General features: G+C 55.3%; 1 protein-coding gene across 1 annotated transcript; it reads right to left on the bottom strand.

The window, feature by feature from the left end:
- SHISA8 (shisa family member 8) lies at positions 1-24272 on the bottom strand. The gene is made up of 4 exons (XM_075919565.1): positions 23163-24272; positions 5525-5652; positions 1566-1718; positions 1-441 (listed from the first exon to the last, which is right to left on the bottom strand). Exons 1-4 carry the CDS (start codon positions 23723-23725, stop codon positions 59-61), a joined length of 1227 nt encoding a protein of 408 aa, XP_075775680.1. The 5' UTR covers positions 23726-24272; the 3' UTR covers positions 1-58.
- Between the last annotated feature and the right edge of the window lie 1902 nt (positions 24273-26174).

Raw genomic sequence — 26174 nt, 5'->3', positions numbered from 1 at the left:
CTGGCAAGACCGCCAGCCCCAGAGGCTGTGGGGACATAAAAGGAAAAGAAGATTCTTTTTAGACAGTGACCTCAGTCTTGCTATTGGTGGAGAAGGGCCGTGGGGACTGGACATAGTGGGTGGGTGTCTGGCTGAAGACCTCCGGCAGCTTCTCAACGCTGAACTGGCGCTTGTTGGCATAGACCTGTCGACGGACATCAGGGGGGTGGTGATGGCTGGGGTCCCAGCCTCCCTTGAAGGCAGGGCTGGACACCAGTGGGTGGGCGTTGGTTTTCACCACTTTGGCCTTCTGCCCAGGTGTAGCCAAGCCAACCAAAGGGCAACCGTCGTGCAGGGGAGGCATGTCCTTCTGATGCAGCCCCATGGGCGGGAAGGACAGAGTGCCCGGCGGAGGCATGTCCACCATGGGAAACCGCTTGTAGAATTCTTCAGGTGCGCTCTCTGTAGGGGAAAAATTGAACAAAATGCAGAAAGTCAGATAAACAGGGGGAACCTCCCCTCTCCCCACCCACCTCTACAGAAACCTTCCACTTCTCTGCTGGCCAGGATGGCTCTTGTCTGTGCATGTCCCTGCCTCCCCCCAACATGGGCTTTAACTCTGCTATGCAGAAAGGAACCGTGGCGATCTCAATTCCTGGTGATCTCAATTTCATGAATACAGCCACTTCCTGCTCTAAGCCCCAGGTTTTGCTGAAGCCTGTGCTGAACCCCCACATGAGCTAAGCTTTGCTTGAACTCAGCACATGCTGTACTTGCAGCCCCTGCCTCTCTCCACCTGCCTGCAGAATAGCCACAGCTGACAGCTGCCTGCTCTCCCTGACAGTGCCAGTGGTGGGAGTCCTGTTTCCTTCCCTCTGGCCATGGTGGGGGGCGGGAGGGGAGGGTGTCACAGGCCAGGAAAGACAACGCCTTCTCTGGTGCTGCTGCTGACCTGCCACTGGACAACAGGGCTGCCGTGCACCCCATGCCTGAGAAGTGAGAACCCCACCACCTCCTTCACTCCAGCCCCCAACCCCGACGGTCCCCGCTGCTCACCGCATCCCTCCTGCTGGGGACAGGGGAGTGAGGATCGGCCCAGAGAGCAGGTGGACTAAGGAGGCTCGGGCAGGATCTGGTGGCTCAGGGGGAGGAGGAAGCTTCAGGGTGGGAGGAGCTGTTGCGTGGGGAGACTGCTGCTGGGCCCAGCACGGGGGCCAGCCCGGCTCTGGGGCTATCCTGACACGTGTGGAGGTTGCTGGACAGTGCTCAGGAGTGAGGGTAGCGGAGGCTCGGTCTGGTGCTGGGAAGGGTGGGAGGTCAGGGGAGCCAGCTGGGCTCCTCCAATCTGGGCTTTTCCTTTTAAGGGGAGGGTGAAGGGTTCAGGGCTCTGCCATGTGGGGGCGGGCTAGCAGGGGTCTGTCCGCCACCTGTGCATCTCGTGTTTGGGTAATCACAGTCACTGCTCTCCTGGGATGGCAGTAGTGCAGTCAGCACTGCGTGGGGGAAGAGAGGAGCTGAAGCAACAGAAGAAGCGGCACCGACTAGTGACGCGGCCCTGTCTGGGCCCACGATGCGGCAGCACGTACCTACAGCCTTGAGTGTGGCATATTTGGCGTAGTCCGGCGCTTGGTGGGGCATGGTGCTCGTCATCTGCAGGCGGTTGCTATGGGAATGTGGCAGGCCAACCTGGGGGGCGCTGGGGGTGCTGACCACAGCAGCGTTATTCAAGTGCATATTGTCTGGAAATGTAAAGAGAGATGCCAGGAGTAAGTTGAGAAAAAACAAAAACAAAATGGGACCAACCTTGTTGAGCAAAAAACAACAAAAAACTCACTGCGCCTTTAAATATCCCCGTGCTACCCACCCCTCACCCCATCAGCCGCGGCAGGGGCAGAATGTCCCCACCGCCCTTCCATCCAAGAAAAAATAGACAATACTGGACATTTTACATGTCCGGTATTTTCTTTTTTTTCTAACCGGACAGAGGCAGTGAAAACCGGACTGTCCGGGCAAAAACCAGACACCTGGCAACCCTAGCTAGGAGAGAAGGCTTAAGGGCTCTGAGCATCAGCATTTAAGGCCAGAAAGGACCATTAGGTCATCTGGCCTGTCCTCCTGGCTGTCGCAGCTCATTCAGCTTCACCCATTGCCCCAGTACTGAGACCAGGAACTTGTGCGTGGCTGCGGCACAGCTTCCAGAAAGGCCTCCAGCCTTGCTTTGAAGGCAGCAAGAGCCTGAGACTTGACTTTTCCCCCTTTCTACAGCCGGGGCCATCCCTAGGAGGATGCAGGGCCTAGGACAACCCCCTGGGCCCTGGCCCCCACCCTCCCTCTTCCTGCCCCTGCTCCACCCCCTCTATCCAAATTGCATGCCTTCCCCCAAGGCCACTCCCCTGAGCGACATGACCTGGGGAGATTACAGGGGACCTGGCACATGCAGCCGGGGTCCTCCCCCTGCATTCACCATAGCAGCAGGAAGTGCAGTGACCTGGCCCTGCCACTCTGCTACCCCAAGCCCAGGGCTCAGCTGCGTTGCTCCGTGGCTCCCGCTACCGCTGGTAAGTGCAGAGGTGGGCTTGACCCCTGCTGCTCGTACCAGGCCCCCCAGGAATCCTCCAGTCCACCTTGGGCTCCATGGGGCTCCCCAAAGCAAGGGACCCAGGGCAGCTGCACCAAACCATCCTACGGATGGGATGGCTCTGTCTCCAGCAGATTAAAGAGCCTGGGAGCACCCCGTGTGCTCTCCACAGGGAGGTGCCTGTACAGTGTACACTGATCCAGTCACATCTCCATTGTAAGCTACGCAGATAGGAACTCTTTAAGTTGCCCACTGCAAGGCATCTCCCCGCCCCCATTTAATCCTTGTCTGTTGCTCTTTTCTGCACCTTCTCCAATTTTTCACCATCCTTTCAAAGCTAACTGGTTGTGATATGCCACTGTCAGGCTCACCAGGGACAGACACAGAAGTAAAATCACCTCCCCCATGTATACGCCCAAGAAGCATAACAGTCTTTTTTGTCATGGCATCGCAACAGGAGCTCATGTGGCATCACTGGGCCACTCTGACCCCTTTTCCGGGTCCCTGATTTCCAGGATGCGGTGTCTGGCCTGCATTCCTTAGTCTTAGTTAGGGACATTTGCATTTAGCAGCATAAAAAAGCATTTTAATGTTAGAAACCCACTCCTCCCCCATTCTGGCCATCAGACTTGGATCCTTCCTTCCCTCAGCATCCCCGCACCACAGTCTCCCCTGGGTCTGCCCAGAGCAAGCTGACAGCTGTGCTGAGAGCAACCATCACCCCACGGCTACTGGAACTGGCTGCCTCGGTGGATGGATCCGGAACTTTCCATGTCTGGGTCTCTTGTCCCCAGGTCAGGAGAGGCCAAAAGCCTTTTGTGACCAACAGCTGTTTGGGGGTTGGCCCAAAGGGCGAGTTCCAATTCCAATGGGACACCCACAGCCCTGACACCACTATTCCTGTGTGCACTAACTGGCCGAGAGCCCCAAGGCCGAATGGCTCCAGGAGTTGACCTCCTGGCATGCCTAGTAATGGTCCCTGGGTGCCAGGCTTGATGTGGGCGCAAAGCTAGGAGAGAGGCTGCCTGTTCAGACTTCAGTCTCCAGGGCTTTTGGTTGGGTGACAGTGGCAACTTCAGATCAAAGAGTTTCTGTACCAATACCCCTTGTCCCCTTTAATGCGGGACACGTGCCACCAGGAAACAAAAGAGAAAACAGCCTCCCCCTCTTCCCCGAGACGGGACAGAGCTGAGCTAAACTAAAAGCCTCGATGACTTGACGGGAGGTCATTCACCAGCACTGGAACTAGCTCCAGCTGTGAAGGGGGAATCCCAGTCACCCCTGGTCTAGAAGGATGAGCTGCAGAACAGATCCCATCCCAGAAACACTCTAGCTGATGCTGGATGCTGCCCTGCAGCCATTTCTTCAAAGCTGCGCAGCCTAGCTTTAAACAACACAAGCAATGGGCCTTTCCCAGCACTGCCCCCTCCCTCCATGGGACTATTCCACTAGCACACAAACCCCACAGTTTTCCTCCCTCATCCATGCTCCCACCCGCTGGTCTGGGTGCAGCTCATGCCCCCCGCCTGGGGGCTCCTGTAGCTTGTCCTAGCTGGATGACTGCACTGCGCTCTGACCTGTGAGCCGCAAACAACATGCTGGCTGCTGCCAGTGCAAATGTCACTTCCTATCTTTCATATAAGCAAGCAGGGAATTGTCAGCCCAGAGGGGGAGACCTCCCCCAGAGGCTGCATGGGCAGGCAGCGGAGGAGATGGGGCAGGAGGCACACATGCAATTTATGCAAGTCTCTAATGCTGCCACCCCACAGCAGAGGCGGCTGCAGCCACCACATATCCAAATGTGGATGTGGACGCATTGGAGAGGGTCCAGCGGAGGGCAACCAAAATGATTAGGGGGCTGAAGCACATGACCTATGAGGAGAGGCTGAGGGACTTGGGTCTGTTTAATCAGCAGAAGAGAAGAGCGAGGGGGGATTTGATAGCAGCCTTCAACTTCCTGAAGGGAGGTTCCAGAGAGGATGGAGAGAGGCTGTTCTCAGTAGTGATGGGTGGCAGAACAAGGAGCAATGGGCTCAAGTTGCAGTGGGGGAGGTCTAGGCTGAACATTAGGAAGAACTATTTCACGAGGAGGGTAGTGAAGCACTGGAACAGGTTACCTAGGGAGGTGGTGGAATCTCCAGACCAAGAGGTTTTTAAGTTCTGGTTGGTCCTGCTTTGGGCAGGGGGCTGGACTTGATGACCGCCCCGAGGTCTCTTCCAGCCCCAGGATTCTATGATTCAAATCAGTGTCATTTCACCTGCTCCAGCTAATATTGGTGGAGACTGTCCCAGAACCAGGAGCAGAACCATCAGGGAGCCCCCACCCTCTTGATTCTCAAGGGACCCCTTGCCCAGAGCCCCTGCACCAGCCATAAGCAGCAGATACAGGGCGGGTAGAGAGAGGCTCTTCCAGTTTCCCCAGGGACTATGGACAAAAAGCAGTTCCAGGGGCCCCAGTGGGCAATCTGATCTTTCAAAGAGGAAGGAATTCCCCATTTGAGCATAGGGCTCTGGCGAACGAATTGCCAAGAGCTGTATCCCCCACTCCCTGGTGCCCTCAGAGCTGCGCATTAGCAGTGTCCAAGCACACTGGGTTGACATTAGCAGATGAGAGCGCCTGCCCTACTCACCATGACCTGCACTTTGGCTGTTGGTGCTCTCTTGCCCTGGAGCCCACAGCAGGTCGTAGCTCCCCGTGGGTGCTGGGCTGCCTTCCATACTCTACTTCAAACAGGAAATGACACAAGCAAGGGACCCACTCGCATTCGGCAACTGGCAGACACCCCAGTTTCCCTGCAAACTGCTCTCCTTGGTTTGCTCCACTCAGAGCTCCCCAGCTTTCCTCTTGCCCCCCTCTAGCCCCATTCACAGAAATAGGAAGAGACCCAGAGGCCCCCTGCTGCCCACACACCAGGCCCTGCCCAGCACAGGTGGGACTGTGTGGGGGACGGTAGATGATGCTCTTACCTGTGCCATTTCTGGGGGAGCCCCTGGCATGGCCATCATTTAGCTGGACCTGGATGCTGCCCAGGTGGCCATCAGTCATGTGGTCAGAGGGGCCATGGCCCGGCTGCTTCAGCAAGTCTGTGAGTGTTCTGGAGAAGGCACAAAGGAAAGCAGCAAATCAGCGTCGTGTGAGGGACGTCTTCCCACCTCAGGGCTGTTGACACAGACTCTGCCAATGCACCTTGGTTCAGAGCCAGAGGGCAGGTTTACCCTTCACATGCTGCATTGGCACAGCTGCACTGCTCTAGGCTTTGGCAAAGATGCTCTATGCCTGTGGTGGGCAACCTGCAGCCCGTGAGCCACATGCGTGGGAGGGTGTCCCGCACTTCCTGCTCCTCCTCCTCCCTCCCAGCTCTTTCGGAGCACCACAGGTTGCCTGATTTGCGCTCCGTTCCTGCTCCTCCCCATCCCTCCCAGAGCTGGAACACCATGAATTAGCTAGTCGCAGCTGTTCAAGCTCTGGGAGGTAGGGAGAGGAGCAGGGACAGAGCACAAATCAGGTGATTCATGGTGCTCCCAAAGTGCTGGGAGGAGTGGGAAGTGCAGGGCTCCCGTGCCCCAGTGCGAGAGAGGCACGTGGCGGGGGTAGGCCGGGGCTCTGCAGGTGGAGTCCCAATGGGACACAGGCTGCCGTGGCCCACTGAGATGAAGGAGGGCCATTCGTGCCACTCACTCCCTATTCTTGGTTGCCCACCGCTGTTCTATGCTGATGGGGGAGAGCTCTCCTGTTGGCATAGTTAATCCACCTCCCCAAGAGGTTGGCAGAACACGCTCTCCGCCGACACAGTGCTGCCTGCATCCGCACTGAGGTCAGTATGTCTACGCTGCTGGGGGGGAAACGTGGGGGGGGGGGGGGGGGGAGGGGTTCACACCCCTGAGTGATGTAGTTATTCCTAAACAACTCTGTAGCATACAACTGTCCATAGAAATCCTGGTTAGTCCAGCCTAGGGCTCAATACAGCCCTGCCAATGCACCTCCTCCACTCCAGCCTATAGAACCCACTGCTATTCCAGTGCTGGGCCACTGCATGGGTCTCCCAGTGCCTCTCACACAGCTGCATGGCTTGCCAGTCCTGCCAAACCAACCAAACATCAGGGTGAATCTGCAATGTGGCCAAATACCAAACTCACCTGCCAGCCAAGGTAGGATCTGAACTCTGTGCTAGCCAAGGCTAGGCAGAAAGGCGGTGCCCCATGTCACCCTGCCCTCCCAGCATGTTTAGACTTGGAGCCTGATCCACATCCTCTTGAAAAGCACGGACATTGTGGCAGAGGTGTAGCGAGGGTGTTATGCGCCCGGAGGGCGAGGCCCCGAACGTGGCATATGGCTGAGCCCAACCCTGGGAAGAGGGGGGGAACTAACCCACCGGTGGAGATGGAGGAAGGTTGTCTGGGGGCGGAGAGGAGGCTCCGTCGGTGGTGGCAGGCGGAGGAGGAGCAGGCAAGTCAAGGGATGACAGGGCGAGCGGAAGGGGGCTAATTTGGTGCCCGCCCCCCAGCGTGGTATCCAGGGGAAACTGCCCTTCCCAGCCCCCCCTCGCTATGCCACTGCATTGCGGGGCACTTTGTCAGTGGTACACGGGAGGCACCTACCACCTGGTTGTTGCTAAAGTTAAAGGGGTGGGAGGGCAGGAGAATTAACTGGTGAAACCTTTGTGTTGTGACCCATTTGCATGAATAGATACAACTAAAGACACAAGGCTTGCCAAAGACTAAGGGGAATACAGCATCTTAAGGGTGTCAAACCAGTGAGGGAGTAGAGTTTGGTGTGAACCAAAGGCGTGTAACTAGGAGTAATGGGATGAAACAGAGGAGGAAAATGCAGAATGAATAACAGGGCTTGTTTCCCAAGAGACAGAACTACGGGGCTGCGCAATTGTCTGCAAAGGGAATTGCTAACAACCCCAGCACTTGAGTCGTTCCAAATGGAAATGGAGAAAGGCCTCGAGAAGAGACTGTAGGGAAAGAGCCGGCATCAGCAGGGATGTGGATAAGCCAGATGTGACCGTTCTTGGATAGTCTGTCCATTTTTTTAAATAATCCCTTTATTAACAACAACATTAAACAACATTACTCCAGCATAATTTGTTTAACATTCATGTCTAAAGACATCCCAGAAATTCCATGGTGCATGGAAGCTCCCAGAGCAATGTATATGCTCAGAAACCAGAACAGCCGTGAACAGCAAGTCCCGGGATCAGATTCCCATGGTGCTATTTGCATGAAAATTGGCATTAAAACCAAGCCCACAAGAACAGGCCATGCCAGGAACACGCAGCAGATTTTTTTTCTGCCTCCAATCGCCTGTGATCTTTCTCTCTCTCTCTCTTTGTCTCTCTCTCTCTCTCTCTCTCTCTCTCTCACACACACACACACACACACACACACACACATCTCTTTCTGAACACAGACTCACTTCTTTTACACCATATTTATCACATATTCCATGATTCTGTCCTGTCTTCTCCGGAGAGACATCAGTCTGCTGTGAGTGGACCCAATCATTGGATCACACCTGCTCCTAAGCCAGTCAGGTCTGGGCAGATCCTGGGCACTGGTCCTGACTCTGGGTTTCTCAGACACACTTCCAGGTACAGACCTCCCTCCCATTTGTTATCCTTCCTAGTGAAGGAGACTCTACAGCCCAGCCACCTTAGACCCTAGAACCAGTGCCCCCGCTCCCTTGAGTCCACTCTTCTAGCCTTCCACCTTGCTGTGAGGGTTCTGAGCTTCTTGATTAACCCTTTCAGGGACAACATGACAAGCAAGCAAAAAAGCATTAATGAGTTACAGAGTTTTGCAAAATAAGAGTTCTGAGACATACCCCTCCCAAGGCTGCTCTCCCCCTTTCTGTGAGGCCAAGGTCTGGGCAGCATTTCAAGCCAGGCAGAGGGTTTTCTGTCTTCTCTCTCTCTGGCTGGTTTCTTAGCATATGGCACTGGATAGCTCCCCCTTAGAGAAATCATTCCCCTTGTGCCCAGGTTCCAAGGCTTAGAAACTCTAGCCCCTTCCCCTTCTGTGTAGAGGACTTGTGTTCCATGTGGATGGCTAAGAGTTGAGAGACAGAGTCAATGACTCTAGTCTGTTTTGCGATGGCTTCTTATTCGCAGTCTTTCAGCAAGGCCCTCCTGCACTGCTCCTGGTCAGGGCAGTGTTTGGGATGCGGCATCATAACCTGGCCCTAAACTAGGTCAGACATGGGTCAGCTCCTAAAACAAAAAGGATATTCACCCATATTTCTAACATCCTGGCCTGGCATTCATAATGCTGACTGTGAAAGTAGGGCTGGATTCTCTGATCTTTGTCATTGTGCCGGATCCCAGTGTGGAATATGGAAGGGCTGTTCCAAGGAACTTTATGTCTCACTCCAGCTCCTGTCAGCAACTGGTAAACATCGTAAGGAATTCTAGTAGAAGCTGTTGGAGACAGTGCTCAGAAAGCACATGCCAGGGGGCGATCATCTTGCATCATTCTCTGAGAAGCTGCATCAATTCAGATCTTGGGCGCTTTGTTAATCTCAGGATATTTCAATACTGGTCGTTCAATGGCAACCTTTGTTTAATTCTCCCCATTTTTCTTTTGCCAGCCATTGCTGTGCCAGTCAGTATAGGCTGTGTCTAGACTGGCAAGTTTTTCAGCTTGTCAGCTGTCTACACTGGCTGCTTGAATTTCCGCAAGAACACAAACTTCCTACTGTCTGAAATCAGTGCTTCTTGCAGAAATACTATGCTGCTCCCGTTTGAACAAAAGTCCTTTTGCACAAAACTTTTGCGCAAAAGGGCCAGTGTAGACATCTCAGATTTGTTTTGCGCAAAAAGCCCCGATTGCGAAAATGGCGATCGGGGCTTTTTTGCGGAAAAGCGCGTCTAGATTGGCACGGATGATTTTCTGCAAAAAGTGCTTTTGCGGAAAAGCGTCCGTGCCAATCTAGATGCTCTTTTCCGCAAATGCTTTTAACGGAAAACTTTTCCATTAAAAGCATTTGCGGAAAACCATGCCAGTCTAGACGTAGCCTGTTAGTCTCCAAGAGCATTCTGCATGGGGCACTTACTGGTGACAAATGAGGGATCATTTGCTTAGTTAGACTAACACAGCCATGAATCTCCATAACAGTGCTCCTTGATTGTGGGTCTTTTCATGCGCACAATTAGCTCCACCTTTCTTGGGTCCAGTCATTGTTGTTGAGTCCATGTTCTACATAACTGCCCTCCCTCAGCCTGACCTGACATTTGTTCCTGTTTGATTCTGGCATGCTGCAGAGCAGTCTGCAGTCAGCCAGGGAGGTGTAGATTATTTTGTATCCAAATCAGTAGACAATCAACAATAATTACTTCCACCCCATCCAAATCCCCAAAGATCTAGGACAGGAGGCATTAGTACAGCTCTGATGCTGGGGCAATCCAAACTGAAGTAGCTTGAGCCGTCATGCTCTCTCCTCCCCCCCCCCCCCCCCCCACGGAGGGTTTTCATTTATAGTAATCGATTCACATTCCTTCCCACTGTGTCCTCCCACTGAAAAGACTAATTTTTCACCTTTGTGCAGTCATAATTACTAGTCCATTTCAGCAGGCTGGAAATTGGTGGGGTGGGCTTTTATCTTTTGTCTCAGTGAGAGCAGTGGAAGGCCCTCACTGTCACTGAACATCGTATTACATAGACACTGACATTGTGGGTGCTCCAGGACTGGAACAGCCATGAGAAAAAATGATCAGCACCCACCAGCAGCCAAACTCCTCCCTCAGACCCTCTCACCCCCTCTCAGCCTCACAGATCTACTTCTTCCTCTCCCTGCCAGTGCCTCCTGCTGCCACGGAACAGTTAATTTGCAGCATTCAGAGGCTCTGGGAGGTAGCAGGAGAAGTGATGGGTTTGGGGGAAGAAGGGATGGATCAGGGGCTGGGAGGTCAAGGGCCCCCCTGGCTAGAGCCAAAGTCAATGCCTATGCATACTATCTGCGACAATTGGCTTGTTCTGCCTGTATCAGCACTCAAATGGGCCGGTTGCATTAGACAGTTCAATATTATTTCACCTACATTTTCTTGGGCCTCTTTGTGAAGACTGGTAATTCTTTATATGTAACTGTGACGTAGTGGGGGTACTTGCTGGGCTGTGGTGACCCCTGCTGTCTGGAGCAAGACCCAGCAGGGAAAACCTCGCTAGGCAGAGGTAAGGCCAAACTGGTTGAACCAGTGGCCAGACACCCCCCATGGAGAGGAACAAAGGAAGGTGGAATGCGGCCCTGACTGGGGGGGCAGGGCTGCAAGGGAATTTAGTTAGGGGGTTGGTGGCAGGATGGATGAGACAGCCTAGGGAGAGGAGCTGGAGTTTTAGGGGCCCAGTCTCCCCCATCTCAAGGGGGCCTGAGGCATCCTAGCCCAGTTCCTGTAACCAGATTACATCTGTGCTGCGCTGTGCTGGAGGAGCAATAAACCACCCTCAATTCCACTGGCTGGTACAGTCTGTTTGTGCCATTTCGGGGTGCAGGAGACGGGGAACCCCCAACGCGCCGTCACACTGGTGTCAGGAGTGGGATGCACTGCACCCCGTGGATGGAGCTTCCAGCGGCAAGCGACAAGGCGCAGTAGAAGCAAGAGCCCTGGAGCCAGGCGTGCTGGAGACAGAGCGAAGCGGTTCCTGGGAATCGTGGGGCGCTGCAGCACTAGACTGGTGAGTCTGCACCGAGGGGCCCAGCGGGCAGATGGCCTACGCCCGACTCTTGAAGGCAGAGCTGGTGGGGCTGTGCAGAGAGAGGGGCTTGCCTGTGCAGAAAGCAACCAAGGCCCAGCTGATTACCCAGCTGGAAGAGAATGACCAGCCACAGGGCCAGGATCTTGTCCCCAGGGGAAGCAGCCAGACCCCCCCGGAGAGTGTGTCAGGCTCAGAGAGGGGGAGGAGCGCTGGAACCCACCGGAGAGATGAGACAGCGTCTCCCGGGAGGCCTGCAAGCCGTAGCCCATCTAGGGCAGGGGCCAGCCCAGCGGAGCTGCGGCGGCTGGAGATCCAGCTGCGGATGAAGGAATTGGAAGTAGAGGACCGAGAGAGGGAGCGCCAGGATCGAGAGAAGGAGCGCCAAGATCGAGAGAGGCAGCGACAGCATGAGCTGGCCATGGCAGAGCGGAGAACCGGCGGGGCACCGGCTGCGCCAAGTGCGGATGGGCCCCAGGGTCCCGGGGCTGCCAGGCGCTTGGAGAGGCCCGTGGTGGCCCAACTGAAGGACGTGGGGGACATAGACGGGTTCCTCAGTGCCTTTGAGAGGGCCTGTGGACTGCAACGGGTTCCCCCGGCTGACTGGCTGCAGGAGCTCATCCCCGCACTGAACCAGGAGGCGGCCGGAGTGCTCAGTCAGCTGGAGGACCTACAGCCAGGGGATTACAACCGAGTCAAGGAGGCCCTGCTGCACAAGTTCGGGCTGACCCCCGAGATGTACAGGAAGAAGTTCCGGGGGGTACAGAAAGGGCCACGGGAGACCTATGTGGACCTGGCCTCCCGCCTGGCGCAATACTGCCGCAAGTGGGTGTCTGGAGTCGGAGCCCAGACCGCAGAGGAGCTGCTCAAGCTGGTCATGATGGAGCAGTTCTATGAAGCGTGCCCACCCAAACTGAGGCTGTGGCTCAAGGACCGGAGACCAGAGAACCCCCAGGAGGCCGGGAGACTGGCGGATGAGTTCACGGAGAGCCGGTCCGGGTGTGAACGGGAGTCCCGGAGAGAGAGGGAACCGCGCAGAGACCGGATCTCGGCTGAGCGATGGAGGGAGTCAACTACGGGGCGAGACCAAGGAACAGGTCGTCTGCACCCCAGAGAACCAGCCAGGGCCTGGACAGAGACAGCCCAAAGCCTAACTTGCCATCGCTGTGGGCAAAAAGGCCACAAGAGGGCTCAGTGCACCAGGTCCCAGGACCGGGGACTTTCCAGGGTTAACTGGCTGGGGCGGGAGGAAGGGCAGGCTGCCCCAGAGGCAGGGGCTGGCAGGCAAACCTCAGCTCAGAGAGAGGGGAAGGATGCTCAGTGCACCTCCCCTGGGAGGTCTGATTCTCAGGAGGCGGATTTCTCCGTGTACCGGGTGGGGGCAGGACGGCCCCTGCGGAGCGAGTGCCTCATACCCCTGGAGGTTGATGGTAGGAAGGTGACGGGCTTCTGGGACACGGGGGCGGAGGTGACTCTGGCCCGATCCGACATAGTGGCCCCGGAGCGGATACTGCCCCACGCGCAGCTGACCCTGAAGGGCATAGACGGGTCCCCGTTTAAGGTGCCTATAGCCAGGGTGCATCTGAAATGGGGGGCGAAGGAAGGCCTCAAGGAAGTGCGGGTGCACCCGCACTTGCCCACCGAGGTGCTGATGGGGAATGACCTAGAGGAGTGGCCCCATGAATCCCAGCGGGCTCTAGTCACTACCCGGAACCAGAGCCAGCGGGGGGCTGACAACGTGGGTCCAGGGAAGGACTCCTGGCAGCGTCCTCAGGGTCCCATCCCAGTGGACACGGGGTCCAGCCAGGCTGGGACTCCGGACCTAGGCAGAGGTGGGGGACAGGTCCCGATCCCTGCCTCAGCAGCTGAATTCCGGGCAGAGGTGCAGGCAGACCCCTCCTTGCAGAGGCTGAGGGACCAGGCTGGCCTCCATGCAGCTCAGCCCCGGGGGAGAGGTGGCCAGGAGAGATTCCTGCGGGAGCGCGGGCTCCTGTTCCGTGAGTGGCTCCCCCCCAGGAAGGCGAGGGCATGGGGGGTCCAGCGGCAGCTGGTCGTCCCCCGAAAGTATCGCCTCAAGCTGCTGTATTTGGCCCACGACATCCCCGTTGGGGGCCACCGGGGGATCCGGAGCACCCGGCTGAGGCTGCTCCAGCACTTCTATTGGCCGGGAATCTTTACAGCCATGCAGCGGTACTGCCGGTCCTGTGACTCCTGCCAGAGGGGCGGGAAGGCCCAAGACAGGAGGAAAGCGGCTTGGGGGTCTCTACCCCAGATAGACCCTCTGGGCTGGCTGAGAGAGTTATGGGAGGGGAAGACCTCCCTGGATGGAGCTTCGGGGGTGGAAGCCGCCCTGGCTGTCTAGAGAAGGCTCGCTGGGCTCATGGCCCCGGCCCGAGAGACCATGGCCAGAGATCAAGGCCAGCGGAAGGGTGGGTGTGACCCCCGAGGACAGGCCTGCGCCAGTCGCCCTGGAGCGGGGCGGCGAGTGGACAGAGGGAAGCCAGCTCCTGTGGGGCCTTGCCACGGCCGGCCTGAGTCAAGGGGAGCACCCATGTCCCCGGGGCGGGTTCCCACGCAGAGGACCCGAACTTCCCTAGGTCACGAGCGGAGTGACCCTGCTCAGTTCGCTCTCGGAGTCGTTTTACGTGAGGTGAAACCTGGGGTACACAAAACTCCTGAAAGGGGTACAGTCAACTGCAGAGGTTGAGAGCCATTTCTCTAGAGCAGTCCCCCAATAAACCTATGTGTCTGCTAGTGTAACACAGGGGAGAGGGTCATTAGCAGGAGGGCTTGAGCACAGAACCTCTGGAGCTTAATGCACAAACTTCTATTGCTTGAGCCAAGCTCCAGGGCTGCTAAGCTTGTAACAGGTACAGGCTATCAATCTTTATGGGGCCTGACCATGGAGTGGGCATGTCTGACACAGGCGAAACCTCTGACACCAACAGGTCAATGTGAACAGACCAAACAATCGTGCATGACCACCAATGAGCATGTGCAAACATTCATGAGCCTCTCTCCAATGACAGAGTGGCATGAGCACCCCTGTGGTTGTTAGCCAGCCAGAACATTTGTCAACAGTGGCAATCGTTAGGACTGTGACGTTGCTGCTAGACTATGATTAGTATTCTAGTTGCAAGCAGAGGTCTGTTGTAATTACTGGGCCTACAACCTGACCCTATTTGTGAGCTCAGCTGTAAAAAGTGTGTGGAAATTCCTAAAATGTCAGAATAACCTATCACAACATGCTGCTAATGGGAAAAGATTGGAAGGGCAGGCAGAACAACAGGTGCACACAGGCATGGAAGTGCTATAGAATTGGTCCAAATAAAAAGGCTTATTAATGTAACTCAAGGGCAGTGTTAAGATCATGCCTGGTAAACAAGAAAGTGTGAATCCAGAAATCAATTAACAAAACTGGTGTGTCAGACATGTCAGAAAAACTGGTGAACAAAATAAAGGGGAGAGGGGCTATTTCACCCATTACTCCTTTTTTGGATTTTGAAAGAAAGAGACTTTGGGACCTCACCACCACTACCAGCTCCAGCTGAATCCCAAACACCACCTGGTTAAAAAGGGACCAGAGACCAGCCGTGACAGGCCTGGCCCATCTCAGCTAATTTCTCTTTGCTCCCAAAAGGACAGTTCGTACCATCTTTGACACCATCTCAGAAACTGTCACGCAAGGTGGGGGTCCCTGCCAGGGCGCTCACCAGCAGAAGAGAAAGGGAATAAGGGATGCCGTTAAAACAAAAGCCTCGCTTAAGGATTTTCATTTCAGATGCTTTCAACTGTTTTTCTCTCTTTTCTGTATCATCAATAAAAATGGGGAAAAAAATCATAAATGGGTTTGCCATAGTACTAAGCAAGGGAACGTCTGTGTACCCCAAACTTTGCTTACCACTCTGTTAGTGTTAGACCGTAACTTAGTGAAGTTTGGCCCATTCAATCCATCTAAATCAGGGGTGGGGAACCTAAGGCCTGGGGGCCAGATGCAGCTCCCAGCTTGCCTGGACCTGGCCTTTGAGACTCCGGGATCCCCACCCAGCATTGGGGAACCTGTGCTAGCACTCCGGCCCCACCTCCCACTCCTCGGGGCTGGAACACACAAAATCTACTAGCCTGCCCCCCCCCCCCCCAAGCTCTAGTGTGCGAGGTGGAATGTGGGTCGTGTCTACTTCTGTCAGGAGCCCGGTCAGTGAGGGTTTGGGTTGTTTTGTTTTTTGTTTTTGCTTCTCACTTGTGTGCAGCCCCTGACTGATTTTTCTGTGGGTCAGTGGCCCCCGACCACACCCCTGATCTAAATGAACACAAGAGGCCCCACCATGATCAGGTACTTAAATACCTTGCAAGGGAACATCCACACTTTGAACTGGAGCTGAAACATCCAGCTGGGGTAGACATGCGCATGCTGGGTCTGACTGAGCTAGCAAGCTTAAAAGAGAAACCCAGCTGCAGAGACATGGGCTGGCTGCCCCGAGGGCAGCTCCACCTGGGATCTTAGGTACTTCTGAGGCAGTTGCACTGTCCGGCCGCTCATGGCCACGCTTCTAGTGTTAGCATGCTAGGCTAGCTTGCTCAGTGCTTGCACACATGTGGCTAACCGGCCTGGTGCTCTCTGAGAGAGCCCCTGCTCCAAAGAGCTTATAATTGAAGAGCTGTAAAGGGAAGCAGATTTGCCCCAGGTCCCATTGTTGATCATTACCTGAGCCAGACCCAGGTCTCCTGAGGAGCTTATCCACTGCCTGCCAAATTTCACGAGGAAGCCTCTCTACCAGACAAACAGGTCCCTTCTCTGAGGCAACAGCACTGGTGCACAACAGGAAACGTGCTGTGAGGGCTGGTCGAAGACATCGGGACTTGGCCACAATTCACTTAAAGACGGATGGAATTCCTGCCACTGTGGCAACATCTACACTGTAGCCTTCTTCTGATAAAGCTTATGCAAATGAAGCACGGAGTGGAATATTGCCACGCTTCATTTGCATAATTAATTAGCAGCTGTTTTTGCGCAAGAGGCTTGTGCGCAAAAAGGAGCTGTGTAGACGGCTCCTTTTGACGCAAAAACCCTCTCTTGCGCAAGAGCCGTTCTTCCTAATTTTTTTCAGGAAGAACGGCTCTTGCACAAAACCGACTGCTAATTAATTATGCAAATGAAGCGCAGTGATATTCCACTCCGCGCTTCATTTGCATAAGCTTTTCCAGAAGAAGGCTACAGTGTAGACGTAGCCTGTGAGAAAGTCCACCCTAGAACCATTGTGTCAGTCTGAGGCCAGCCTGATTGGCCAGCCTGGTTTGCAGCCAGAACATGTAGCGCAGGGTATGGAGCGCCACCAGCCGCCCTCTGGATATTCTGTGACCCTGGGTGTTTGTGGCGAGCACAAGCCCACTGTAACCAGGGCCTGCTGCATGCAAATCGAGACAGGGCCTGCCCGCTCCCTCTTCAGCATGTGGGATTGAAAGACTTTTGCTGCAGCTCTTCACCCAGGAGCTTGATTCTCCTCTCACCTAAGTGCAGATCACCTGGAACACCACAGAAGCGACTGCACTGTAAAACAAGAGCAGGAGGCAGGTCGGGCTCCCTTTGGCAAAGGGCTGCTGTGTGCCTGGAGTAGGACTAAAGAGGGAGCCATGGGTAGCCTCCACCTCTAGCCTGCGGTGTGGGGTGCAGGAGAGAACGCCTGCACGGACATGCTGAGCGTGCTGCTGATGGCTTTCACAGTGGCTGCTTCCAACTGCCTCTCCAGAAAGGGCTACTCGCAATCTCTGCTAAGTATAAGCCGCATGATTGTTGTCACAATTGCAATTGTGTCTCCTAGAATCTCTTCAGACCCATGGGCTGCGCTTTGCTTTCTGCGCGCAGTGCTGGCCCCGTTGTACCAGAGGAGTCATGACGGGGACACATTTTGACACCAAGGCTATTGCAAGTCAGCTCCCTCCACATGGAGGGATCTCTGAAACCAGGGCAGACCCCCGTGCCAACCATCTGTATCACCTACCGCTGCACGCCCCCTCTCCTGGGCCAGGCAGATTTACGCCTCCAGTGCTATCTTCTCCCTCCGGTGCTGTCCTGTTAGAAGCTATCTGTCTGGGGACTGGCAACCAGCTTCAACGTCTCATGCTGCTGGGGTTGCTGGCCTGGACCATCAGGCCTCCTGGATTTGTCAGTGTTGCATTACTGCTTCTGTGCTTGCACTCCCCTCTCCTGCCGCTGCACATACACCTCCAGTGCATTTCTGTGGCGAATGCCTGGGGGTGGGGGGATATCTACTCCCTGCTATTAACACAGTAGAAGTGCAGCTCTTCTCTTTCCATGATAGTTTGTGTCAAAGGAAACCATCAGGATCATAGACGCTGTATTTCGCAACACACTAGATAGTGCGTACTTACGCTACTGCCCTCTGCTGGAGGGCGTCAGAACCCCTCAAGTGTGTGTCATAGAGCCTATGCTGCTAACAGAGATAGTCTTTTAGCTCACATGGTAGGAGCCTGTGCTTTAGGAGCTAGAGAGTGTGAGTTCTGCACCTGCTTCTGCTGTAAAGTTCAGAAAGACCATGGTGCTCAACACAGCTAGAGCCATTATGTGCTATGGTAGGTAGCCAGAGATTAGTTCCCATACGCAAGATGGGCTGATGTGGGGATCCTACTTTTGTCACATGGAAGAAGTGCAAAGGCATGCAAGAAAAACCTGCCTTTTCCCACTCCATATGCTTGTGTCCAAAAATATGCAGCTTCTGGGGAAGAGATCTGTTCAGTGATGACCCACATATTTCAAAGTACCATCCCGTGTGACTGAAATGTGTGTTTATGGGGAGCTGGACCCCGAGGGGGAGCAGAATACATTACCGGCTCTGTCAAGCAGGGAACGCTGTGACTTGTGCTAGCAAAAGGGGAAAAAAACTGAACACTCAGATACAGAATCCAGGCTACAAGTAAAAAAAATAAGTTCCCTTTGATTGAGACAATCTGCCAAGAAGACAGGCCATACGTTAACCCCCAGATGGCAAGAAATACAATCAATGGAACTCAACCACACATGTCCTGAAGAAATATCTGATGGTTCTCATTATGGGTCTTGGAAGATGTGGCTCCCAACAGTTGGCAAAGCTTTTAGGATACTGGTGTATCTGCATATCACTGCTAAGCGCTCCCAGCTTCGTAGAAATGCTCTCTCGACTCTCTCTTCCTGTTAGACACACAGAAGGTGGGAAATTACCCCCCTCCCTGATGTCATTTGACTAACCACAGCCCCAGGGGCATGGACAGGGGCAGGCAAGGGAAAAGCATGTTGCTGAGATTCCAGCAGCTGGATCTGGCAGCGGATAGCTCCTGGGGATCTTGCGGATGAAGCTGGTAGGGCACCGACCGAGTCCAATTCAAGGGTGTAGATAGGCACAACTGAGAGGGAGCTCACATTGCTGGCCATACAGCAAACAGAGCCAATGCCCACCAGATAGTCTCCCCCCATTGGTTTTCCCACTGGGGGGAGGTTAGACGATCCCCCTTAACCATACATGAATTGTTCATGCCCCACCCAGCCACACAACCCCTCCCATTGCAGAAAAGGCAACAGGCCTTCTCCATACGCCCCAGTGGAGCTGAGTGAGATGCGTTATGACAGGAGTAATCGCAGCATCCCTGGGGATGCAGCGTTCTTCCTCCAGTTGTCCCAGCCAGGCAAACGAGTGCGCGCAACACACGTGCGCACACCCGCACTCAGAGGCCCCCACGCACCCAGACTGCAAGGGCTCCCTCCGGGGAGAAGGCCAGTTGCAGCGAGCCCGTGGCAGGGGAGCTGGAGCGAAGGGAGGCTGGTGCGGGTATGTGTGTATGGTGGATTCTGTAGATTTGGCAGGGAAAAGAGGAACAGTGAGGAGCTGGGAGGGGGAAGACACAAAAGACTGGGGTTCATTGCAGAGATGCACTAAGGGTGAACTGGATCTGGAGTCACCAAAATGTTAGGTCAGACAGGCCAGTCAAACCCTCCTAGTACTGCCTGCTTCGGGGTGGACAACACTTGGCTTCCTCGTTAGCCCTCTGCCACAGTCAGGCAACCCTCGCTCAGCTGCTACCAATCCCTTGGACATGGCCCTGTTGTTTGCTACACTTGGGGCTGAGCGTGTCCCCTCTGAGCACGGGGCTGACGTCCCTCCGGAGAATCTTGCCTTTATTTGTTCCTGTCATCGCCTCCTCAGCGCTCCCTCCTCCAGTCCTTTTGTCTCCTCCCCTGAGCTGCAGCTGCCTCTCCAGGGATTCTGTAATCACCCTGACACCCACCCCAGCCTGCTCTGCTACACCCATCACGCCCAGCTGCTGGGCTGAGTCAGCTCTTGGGGAGGGGCGGAGCTTTCCTGTCAGTGACTGGCAGGAGGCGGGGCTTCTCTCAGTGCTGACTCAGGGGCTGTCAGCCATGGGGGAGCAGGGGCTGCTCCTGGTTTGGAGGCTGAACACGGGGCATTTAGTTTCTACAAAATTGTATAACAAAGCAAGGGGGAGGGGTGACAAGGCCCCAGATACTGCAGTACTAAGGGGCAGCAATCACAGCTGCTCTCCTGATCATGATCTGTCTTGGTCAGTCATCTCTTCAAGCGCTGCCTTTTTACTAGAGTCCCTAACTCAGCCCCCTACCAGGGATTTGCCACCAGCTCTAGCCTCCCTAGCCAATAAAATGCAAACTGAGAACATGCCCCTCACCGGTTAGAAACTCAGCCAGGCGCTTGATAGATTCAGGTTTCTAAGCTTCTCTCCCTTTGTCCTCACCCTTTCCCCCCTGTAGCCTTCTGTCTACACCTGGCCCCATCTCTCTTGCCCTGTCATCCAATGTAAGTATCATACCACTTCCTTACTTCTGCACAACTGCCACTTTCTGCTACCAAGAGCTCTGGCACCAGCCAGCAGGCGTCAGGAGAGAGATGCCCTGGCAGAGCTGTGGTTGGGGCATGACAGGGGAAGGCTGGGCTAGCAGGCGGTACAGGTGAGGAGTGAAGGACGCTGGCAGGGCTCTGAGTGGAACCTCCAAGCCTGGCTTGGGGGGGGGGCTGCAGTGGGGCAGGGCTGAGCCGCATTGGCAGAGCTCTGCATGTGAACCCTGCACCCTGCTGGGCTCCAGCTGCTCTGATTAGCACCTTACTCTGCCGCGCATTAGACTTGCTAAAAAAAAAAAAAAGGAAGCTAGATTGAAAAGAGAAGCTGCAAAAGTGTAAAACCAACAAATCTGTGTCAATTGTGCTGCTACTGCTGCCACCTTTCCTCTCTCCCCAGCGCGCTCTCCGGCCTGACCCCCAGTTCCCTGCTACTCCAGTCAGCTCTGTCTTGCACCATCCTCTGCTGTTCCAGTGGGGGGCCCGCTGCAGCACTTGACAGACAGTCCCTATCAGCTGTGTAATAGCCTAGAAGACAACTCACCACATGGGACATTGTCTAGGGTCTTGGAACTCACCACCCTGGTGACAAAGCCGGGGCCGAGACGGATCAGTAGCAAGAAACAAGAGTCCCAATTTCCTTTTTATTCCAAAGTGCTGCACAGAATGAGTGTTTGGGGATCACTAAGCGTCCAGAAGGTGCAGCCATCTCTGGGGTCGATGCCACAGCCACGCTCACCCACCAGAATAATCCAGCCAAGCTGCAGGCTGGGTAAATGAGCATCATCCCCTCCACTGACATTTGAGAAGGACTTTGGGAGGAGCAGTGCAGTTGCCTAGGGTGGATTTGACTGAGGTGCCACTTTTAACCCCTGGACTCTTGCCAAAAGTGCCGTGGGACCTTTAAAGACCACATGCCTGCCCCGAGATGGGTGTACCCTGAAGCCAGTGGAGGATCCGACCCTCACAAGCAATCAAGGCAGCATTTGCAGGCTTCTCCCGAGAGCCAGCACCTGCTCCGAAATCTCAGGGCAAGGCTGTTCAGAGTGCGCCTGAGGGGGGAATACACCGAATGGCACCACACACCTGCATCGGGTCACGCGCCACATGGCAATGCTGGACACAGCACAACACACCGGCCAGCTTGAGAGACCTGGTGCCCGGAAGTCATGACTTTACTACGGAGTTTGGTTCGAGTTGCTCTCCCTGGCTGCAGCTCCTTAGCAGCTCTCGCCCCGCCTGCCACTCAACAGGACCCAGTGGAGCAGCTGGTCACAGGCGCAAGGCTGTGAGATCCCCCAGGCTGTGTGTGCAGATGGGCAACACACTGCCGCCCTTAGTATTTTCCCCACTACGCACCTCACTGGCTGTCCCCCCTCTACTCTCCAGGCACACTAGTGTCAAGTGTTAGGCAAGGTCTCATGTTCTCCTGTCCGGCCACAGGAGGAAGAAATGGGGAGACACTGGCATTTCAAAGAGCTGGCCTTTCAGGTGCATTTGTCTTCCTCTTCTAGCCCCACCCCACACCTAGTTACACACACACGCGCGCTGCCTTTCACCATGGACAAGCCCCTGCAGCCCCCACTGCCTCCCCCAGCAGAACACTGCCAGCAAGGGAACGGGCTTTGTTGGGCCTTTGGAGGCCAACGTGGGGGCGGCAGAAAGGAATGGCTGAGGGGTGACACACTTCAGCCAGGAGCCGGGACTGAACCTTCCCTTGCGGGGGGAGGGGGTGTAACGTTCCCTGAGGGGGCGAGGGAGGCTGAGTGCAGAGTTAATAATAGAGGAAACGTCCCCACAACACAATAAAAAGCGAATAGAGGGCCCCCTCCTCAAGCTGCGCGGGGCCCTGAGCAATTGCTTAGTCTGCCTCTGCTTCGCGCCCGCTCTGGGAACACGACAGGAACATTTATTTGAAGTCGAGAACTGACATGTGAAGTGAGCAGGCACCAGAGAAGAAAAGAGCGAGAAGTCGTAACACAGGGCGGGACGGACAGACAGACAGCAATGCAGAGAAGATGAGAGAGTCGGTGAAGGAAGTGGCAGGGTTGGGGGGGAATCCTGTAACTCTCCCTCCCCCCTTGCTCGCAAGTTTGGCCCCTTGTACTTGCTGGACAAAAGAGAAGAGACGGAGATTGAGAAGAGTCCCAGCCTGCAGTCCTAATCCCTCTCCCCCACCCGGCCCTTCAGCCTGCCCCCTCCTGTCACCTGCCCAGTAGCAAAACCGTCCTGCCGGAGAGGGAGGTGTCTTGCCTGAACTTTCTCCCCACAGCACGATCAAAACCAGCCTGGGCAGCATTTGTAGCCCAGCTTCCCGAGGGTCATGTAGTAAACACCCCGATGCGTGTGCACACACAGATGCTTGCACACACCCCTTTGACAGGACAGAAAAGGAATGCAGCTGCTCCGTGAGCTCCCTCCCAAAGCAGGACTCGGTGAAAGCCGAGACATTCATTGTAAGTAATCACCCTGCATAGAAGCCAATTGTGAAATGCCCCCAAACAGATGGCAAAACTATGAGCCTGACACTTAGAATCACAGAAATCCGGGTTGGAGGAGACCCATTAGAGTAGAACATGTCTAGTCCATACCCTGAGGGCTATTCCTCGAAGAATGTCCTCCTAGCCTCTCTTAAATGACCCAAGTAATGGGTCTTCCACACCCCCCACTCCTCGTGGGGGGCTAGTTCATAACCCAGTACATTCACTGGTAGGAAAGGGCTCCTGATCTCCTGTCTGAATTTCCCTTTGCCCAGCTTTACCCGGCCACTCAGATTTCTACCCGCTTGCCTCATTCCTCTCCCTCCTCTGTGTTTCAGACACCTGGCTGCCCCATAGATTTGCTTCTCACAGTTCAGAGCCAAAATCAAGGAAGGTTTGAGGGATGGTAGGTCACTGTGGGGAGTCTGGGCTGGACTGGGTCTTGCCCTCTGGACAGGAAGGTAAAAACACAGCCAAGAGGGGAAGACTAGAAGTATCATCTACCCGCTGTGGAGGGAAACTGAGGGAGGAGGGACAGAGAGAGAGGAAAGGAAGGGGTGAGGTCCCTTTTACCTGGACATGGTCATCTCTGTTGGGGGGCTCCGTGATTTTTCCAGGCCCAGCTTGGTGAAGATGCCCACCAGCACCATGATGGCCACCACGCCGCAAATGATATATACAATCATGTTGGTCTTGTCCCGGGTAGGATCCTCAGGGGTCTCATCCACCCGGGCTGGTGGCTGGCCTGTGTTGACCCAGTTGGGGGTGTCATAATTGGAGCATCCACTTTGGTCCAGCCGCCCATGCTTGAACTGGCAGCAGAAACGGTACCCACAGGTCCCGCAGCAGTACCGGTAGATCCCTGAGTTGCAATTGAAGGGAGGGTCCCATTGCCCCATGACATCGTAGTAGCCACGGCACCGGTCACCTCCTGGTACAGCCTCAGTGGGAGCCACCACAGTGTCCTCCAAGGTGGGACTCCAGCTGGTACTGCCATTGCTCTCCATCTGTCCCTCCAGCTCAGGATCCTGGGTGCTGGGAGCCCTGGTCCAAACCCACCCCGGGTCCAACAGAACCAGGCAACAGAATGCGAAGACATAACCCCGTTCCATCCGGGTGCTGCTCCCGCTCGCCATGGCAGTTGTCTTGTCACTGGGGACGAAGGCCGGTTAGCTCCTCGCCCGCCTCCTGAGAGGGGAAAAGCCCCTCTCCGCCGGAGACGCAGCAAGGAGAGTGTTCAGAAATACCCAGCCAGATGCGAGGACACAAGCTGCATCGCTCCGTCTGCCCGTGGGAAAAGACGAGTCGCCCCCTCCTCACTAAACAGCTCCCCCTCGAGCTAACCCCACTACTAGAACAAGCCACCGGCTGAGCCAAGGGCTCGGGGTGGGATGGAAGGGTGAGGGAAGGAAAAGAGGAGGAGAGGAAAATACTAACGATAAAAAACAGTATGGGGGTATCAGTCTCACATCAGAGCAACCCCTGAAATTCCTAGTGACAGCCCGGGTGCAAGGAGCTGGGAGATGCAAACGCCCCTCTGCTCCTCGTCCTTTAGGAGTGAATGTTGTATCTTTGTCGTGTCCGTCGAAAGGCTGCCCTGGAAACAGCGAGGACTGTTCCCATCTCGGCTGCTCGAGGCTGGGAGAGGATCCTGGAGGCAGCTAGCGCGGCTCTGTCTCTCTCTCCCCCTTCCTCCGAGACACTGAGCTTTCTGAAAACACACACACACACACGCACACACACACACCCCTTCACACCAGAGAGGGAGGGAGCGAGGGAGAGAGCAGCCCAGAGAGCAGGCAGGAGACAGAGAAAGGGGAAAGAGGGAGAAATAGCCCTTATTCCTTTCCAAACCGAGCGCGCTCCTGCTCCACAATTGTCTGACAGATACCAAAGGAAACCAGGGAAGAACCTTAGCCAAGTCCTCTAGCACATCTACTGTCCTCTGTGCAGAGCCTTGGCGGGCAGCCAGAGCCAGGCTGTCACCGGGCCAGGGAGGGTACAAGAGGACACTAGCGGCTCCTTATTGACTATCCACAGGCACCAATGCACAAGTTGCACGTACAAGACACACACACACACACACACACACACCTGTCCAGGGTGGGACGGATTGAAAGAACAGGGCTCCACGCCCCTCTCTCTCTCTCTCTCTCTCTCTCATTTCTCTCTCTCTCTCTCTCTCTCTCTCATTTCTCTCTCTCTCATTTCTCTGGCAAAGGAGCATTGCCACCCCTCAAGGGCCCACTGCAGTTATAGCCCCATCCCTGCAGTGCTCTGATTTTAGGCAATACTGTGTGGGACCATTACTGGAGTGCGTCTCCTAAGGCACAGAGAATGCCCATCCAGTGCTGTCACCGTCCCCCTTATCCCTCCCACCTGAAGTTACACCTTCCACAGCGGAGGGGCCGGTGGACACTCAGACGGCTAATAGAGTGTTTACAAAACTAACCCTTCAGTACCAGCTTCTGCAGCTCTGACTCAGGCACAGCTGCTTGGGAGGTGTTTTATCAGAGAAAGGCTTCACAGGATCAGCACGTCCCCCCAGCCTTGCCCAGACGGCCGGTCATCAAACGGGGGTGTCTGACATTAGGCTCTCACCTAAAGGCACCTCAGGAAGTGGGCTGCTGGCCAGGATTTCCAAGCACCCAATGAAGTGCTGATTTCTGGGTGGTTAGGACTTTTGAAGGCCAGGCCGCTCGCTGAGGAGTCTAGGTCCATGAGGAATCACCGAACTAGTGGCCCTCGGTTTCGAATGTCTTGTCAGTCCTTAATGGGTCAGAGAGAGCTGCACTGGCTCCAGAGGTTGAGCACGAGGCTCCAAGTAGTTCCAGCCCAGACCCAGGTGGCTAGTGACCAACTGCCCTTTACTGGACTCCAGCCCCGCTCTTATATGGCGCCCAAGCCTCTGGGCTGAATCCATCCACTAACACAGCCAGCAAAGAAAATAGCCGTGGGTGCCCTGTGGGTTCTCCTCCCAGCCTCTCCCCAGAAGAACAGCTGGGGAGCGGGGCTCAGTTCTGCTCGCCACGTCTCTACTCGCGAGGGCAGGGTGCGGACATGCACCTCCCCCGGCAGTGGGAAGGGACAGCTCTTCAGTCCTGCAGAAGCAAGTTGTGACATCCGGGGCAAATGTGCTGCACAAATGGGCTTCTCCCTCCCCTTTCTTGTCTCCCCCCTTCCCGGCTCTGGCCCTGGCCCTGGCCCTGGCCCTGGCCCTGGCCCTGGCCCTGGCCCTGGCCCTGGCCCTGGGTGAGGCCAGGTCCTTTCTTGGCAGGAAGGTCAGTTCTCAATGGGGCAAATGATGGCATCCGCACCACACGTGGCACAGGCCCGTGTGTGTTTTTAGTCTTAGCCCAGAACAGTTTTTCACAGCCACCTGCAGCCAGGAAATAATGGCCTTTGCCCCTCCCTTCCCCACAGATGGCTGAGTGTGCCCAGGCTTACCCAGAATGCACTGGACTCAGCATCCCAGTGACCTGAACACGCAGGGGCCACAGTGAAACACACCAATAAATCAGCATGAGGATGGCAGTAGATCAGAGAGAGTCATCTCTTCCATCTTCTGACAGGGCAGTTTTGCTC

The sequence above is a fragment of the Pelodiscus sinensis genome, chromosome 1 (assembly GCF_049634645.1).
Source record: "Pelodiscus sinensis isolate JC-2024 chromosome 1, ASM4963464v1, whole genome shotgun sequence".
Lineage (NCBI taxonomy): Eukaryota > Metazoa > Chordata > Testudines > Trionychidae > Pelodiscus > Pelodiscus sinensis.
Note: the sequence above shows the minus strand (reverse complement) of the source record. Positions and strands in the feature narration are given on the sequence as shown.

Bases quoted from the DNA above. Each gene is read 5' to 3' on its own strand.
- SHISA8 (XM_075919565.1), bottom strand. From the start codon at position 23,725: ATGGCGAGCGGGAGCAGCACCCGGATGGAACGGGGTTATGTCTTCGCA. The intron at 5,653-23,162 runs GTAAAAGGGACC...TGCCTTCTCCAG, and splicing joins ACAGAGATGACCATGTCCAG to AACACTCACAGACTTGCTGA. The intron at 442-1,565 runs GTACGTGCTGCC...TTTCCCCTACAG, and splicing joins TGCCACACTCAAGGCTGTAG to AGAGCGCACCTGAAGAATTC.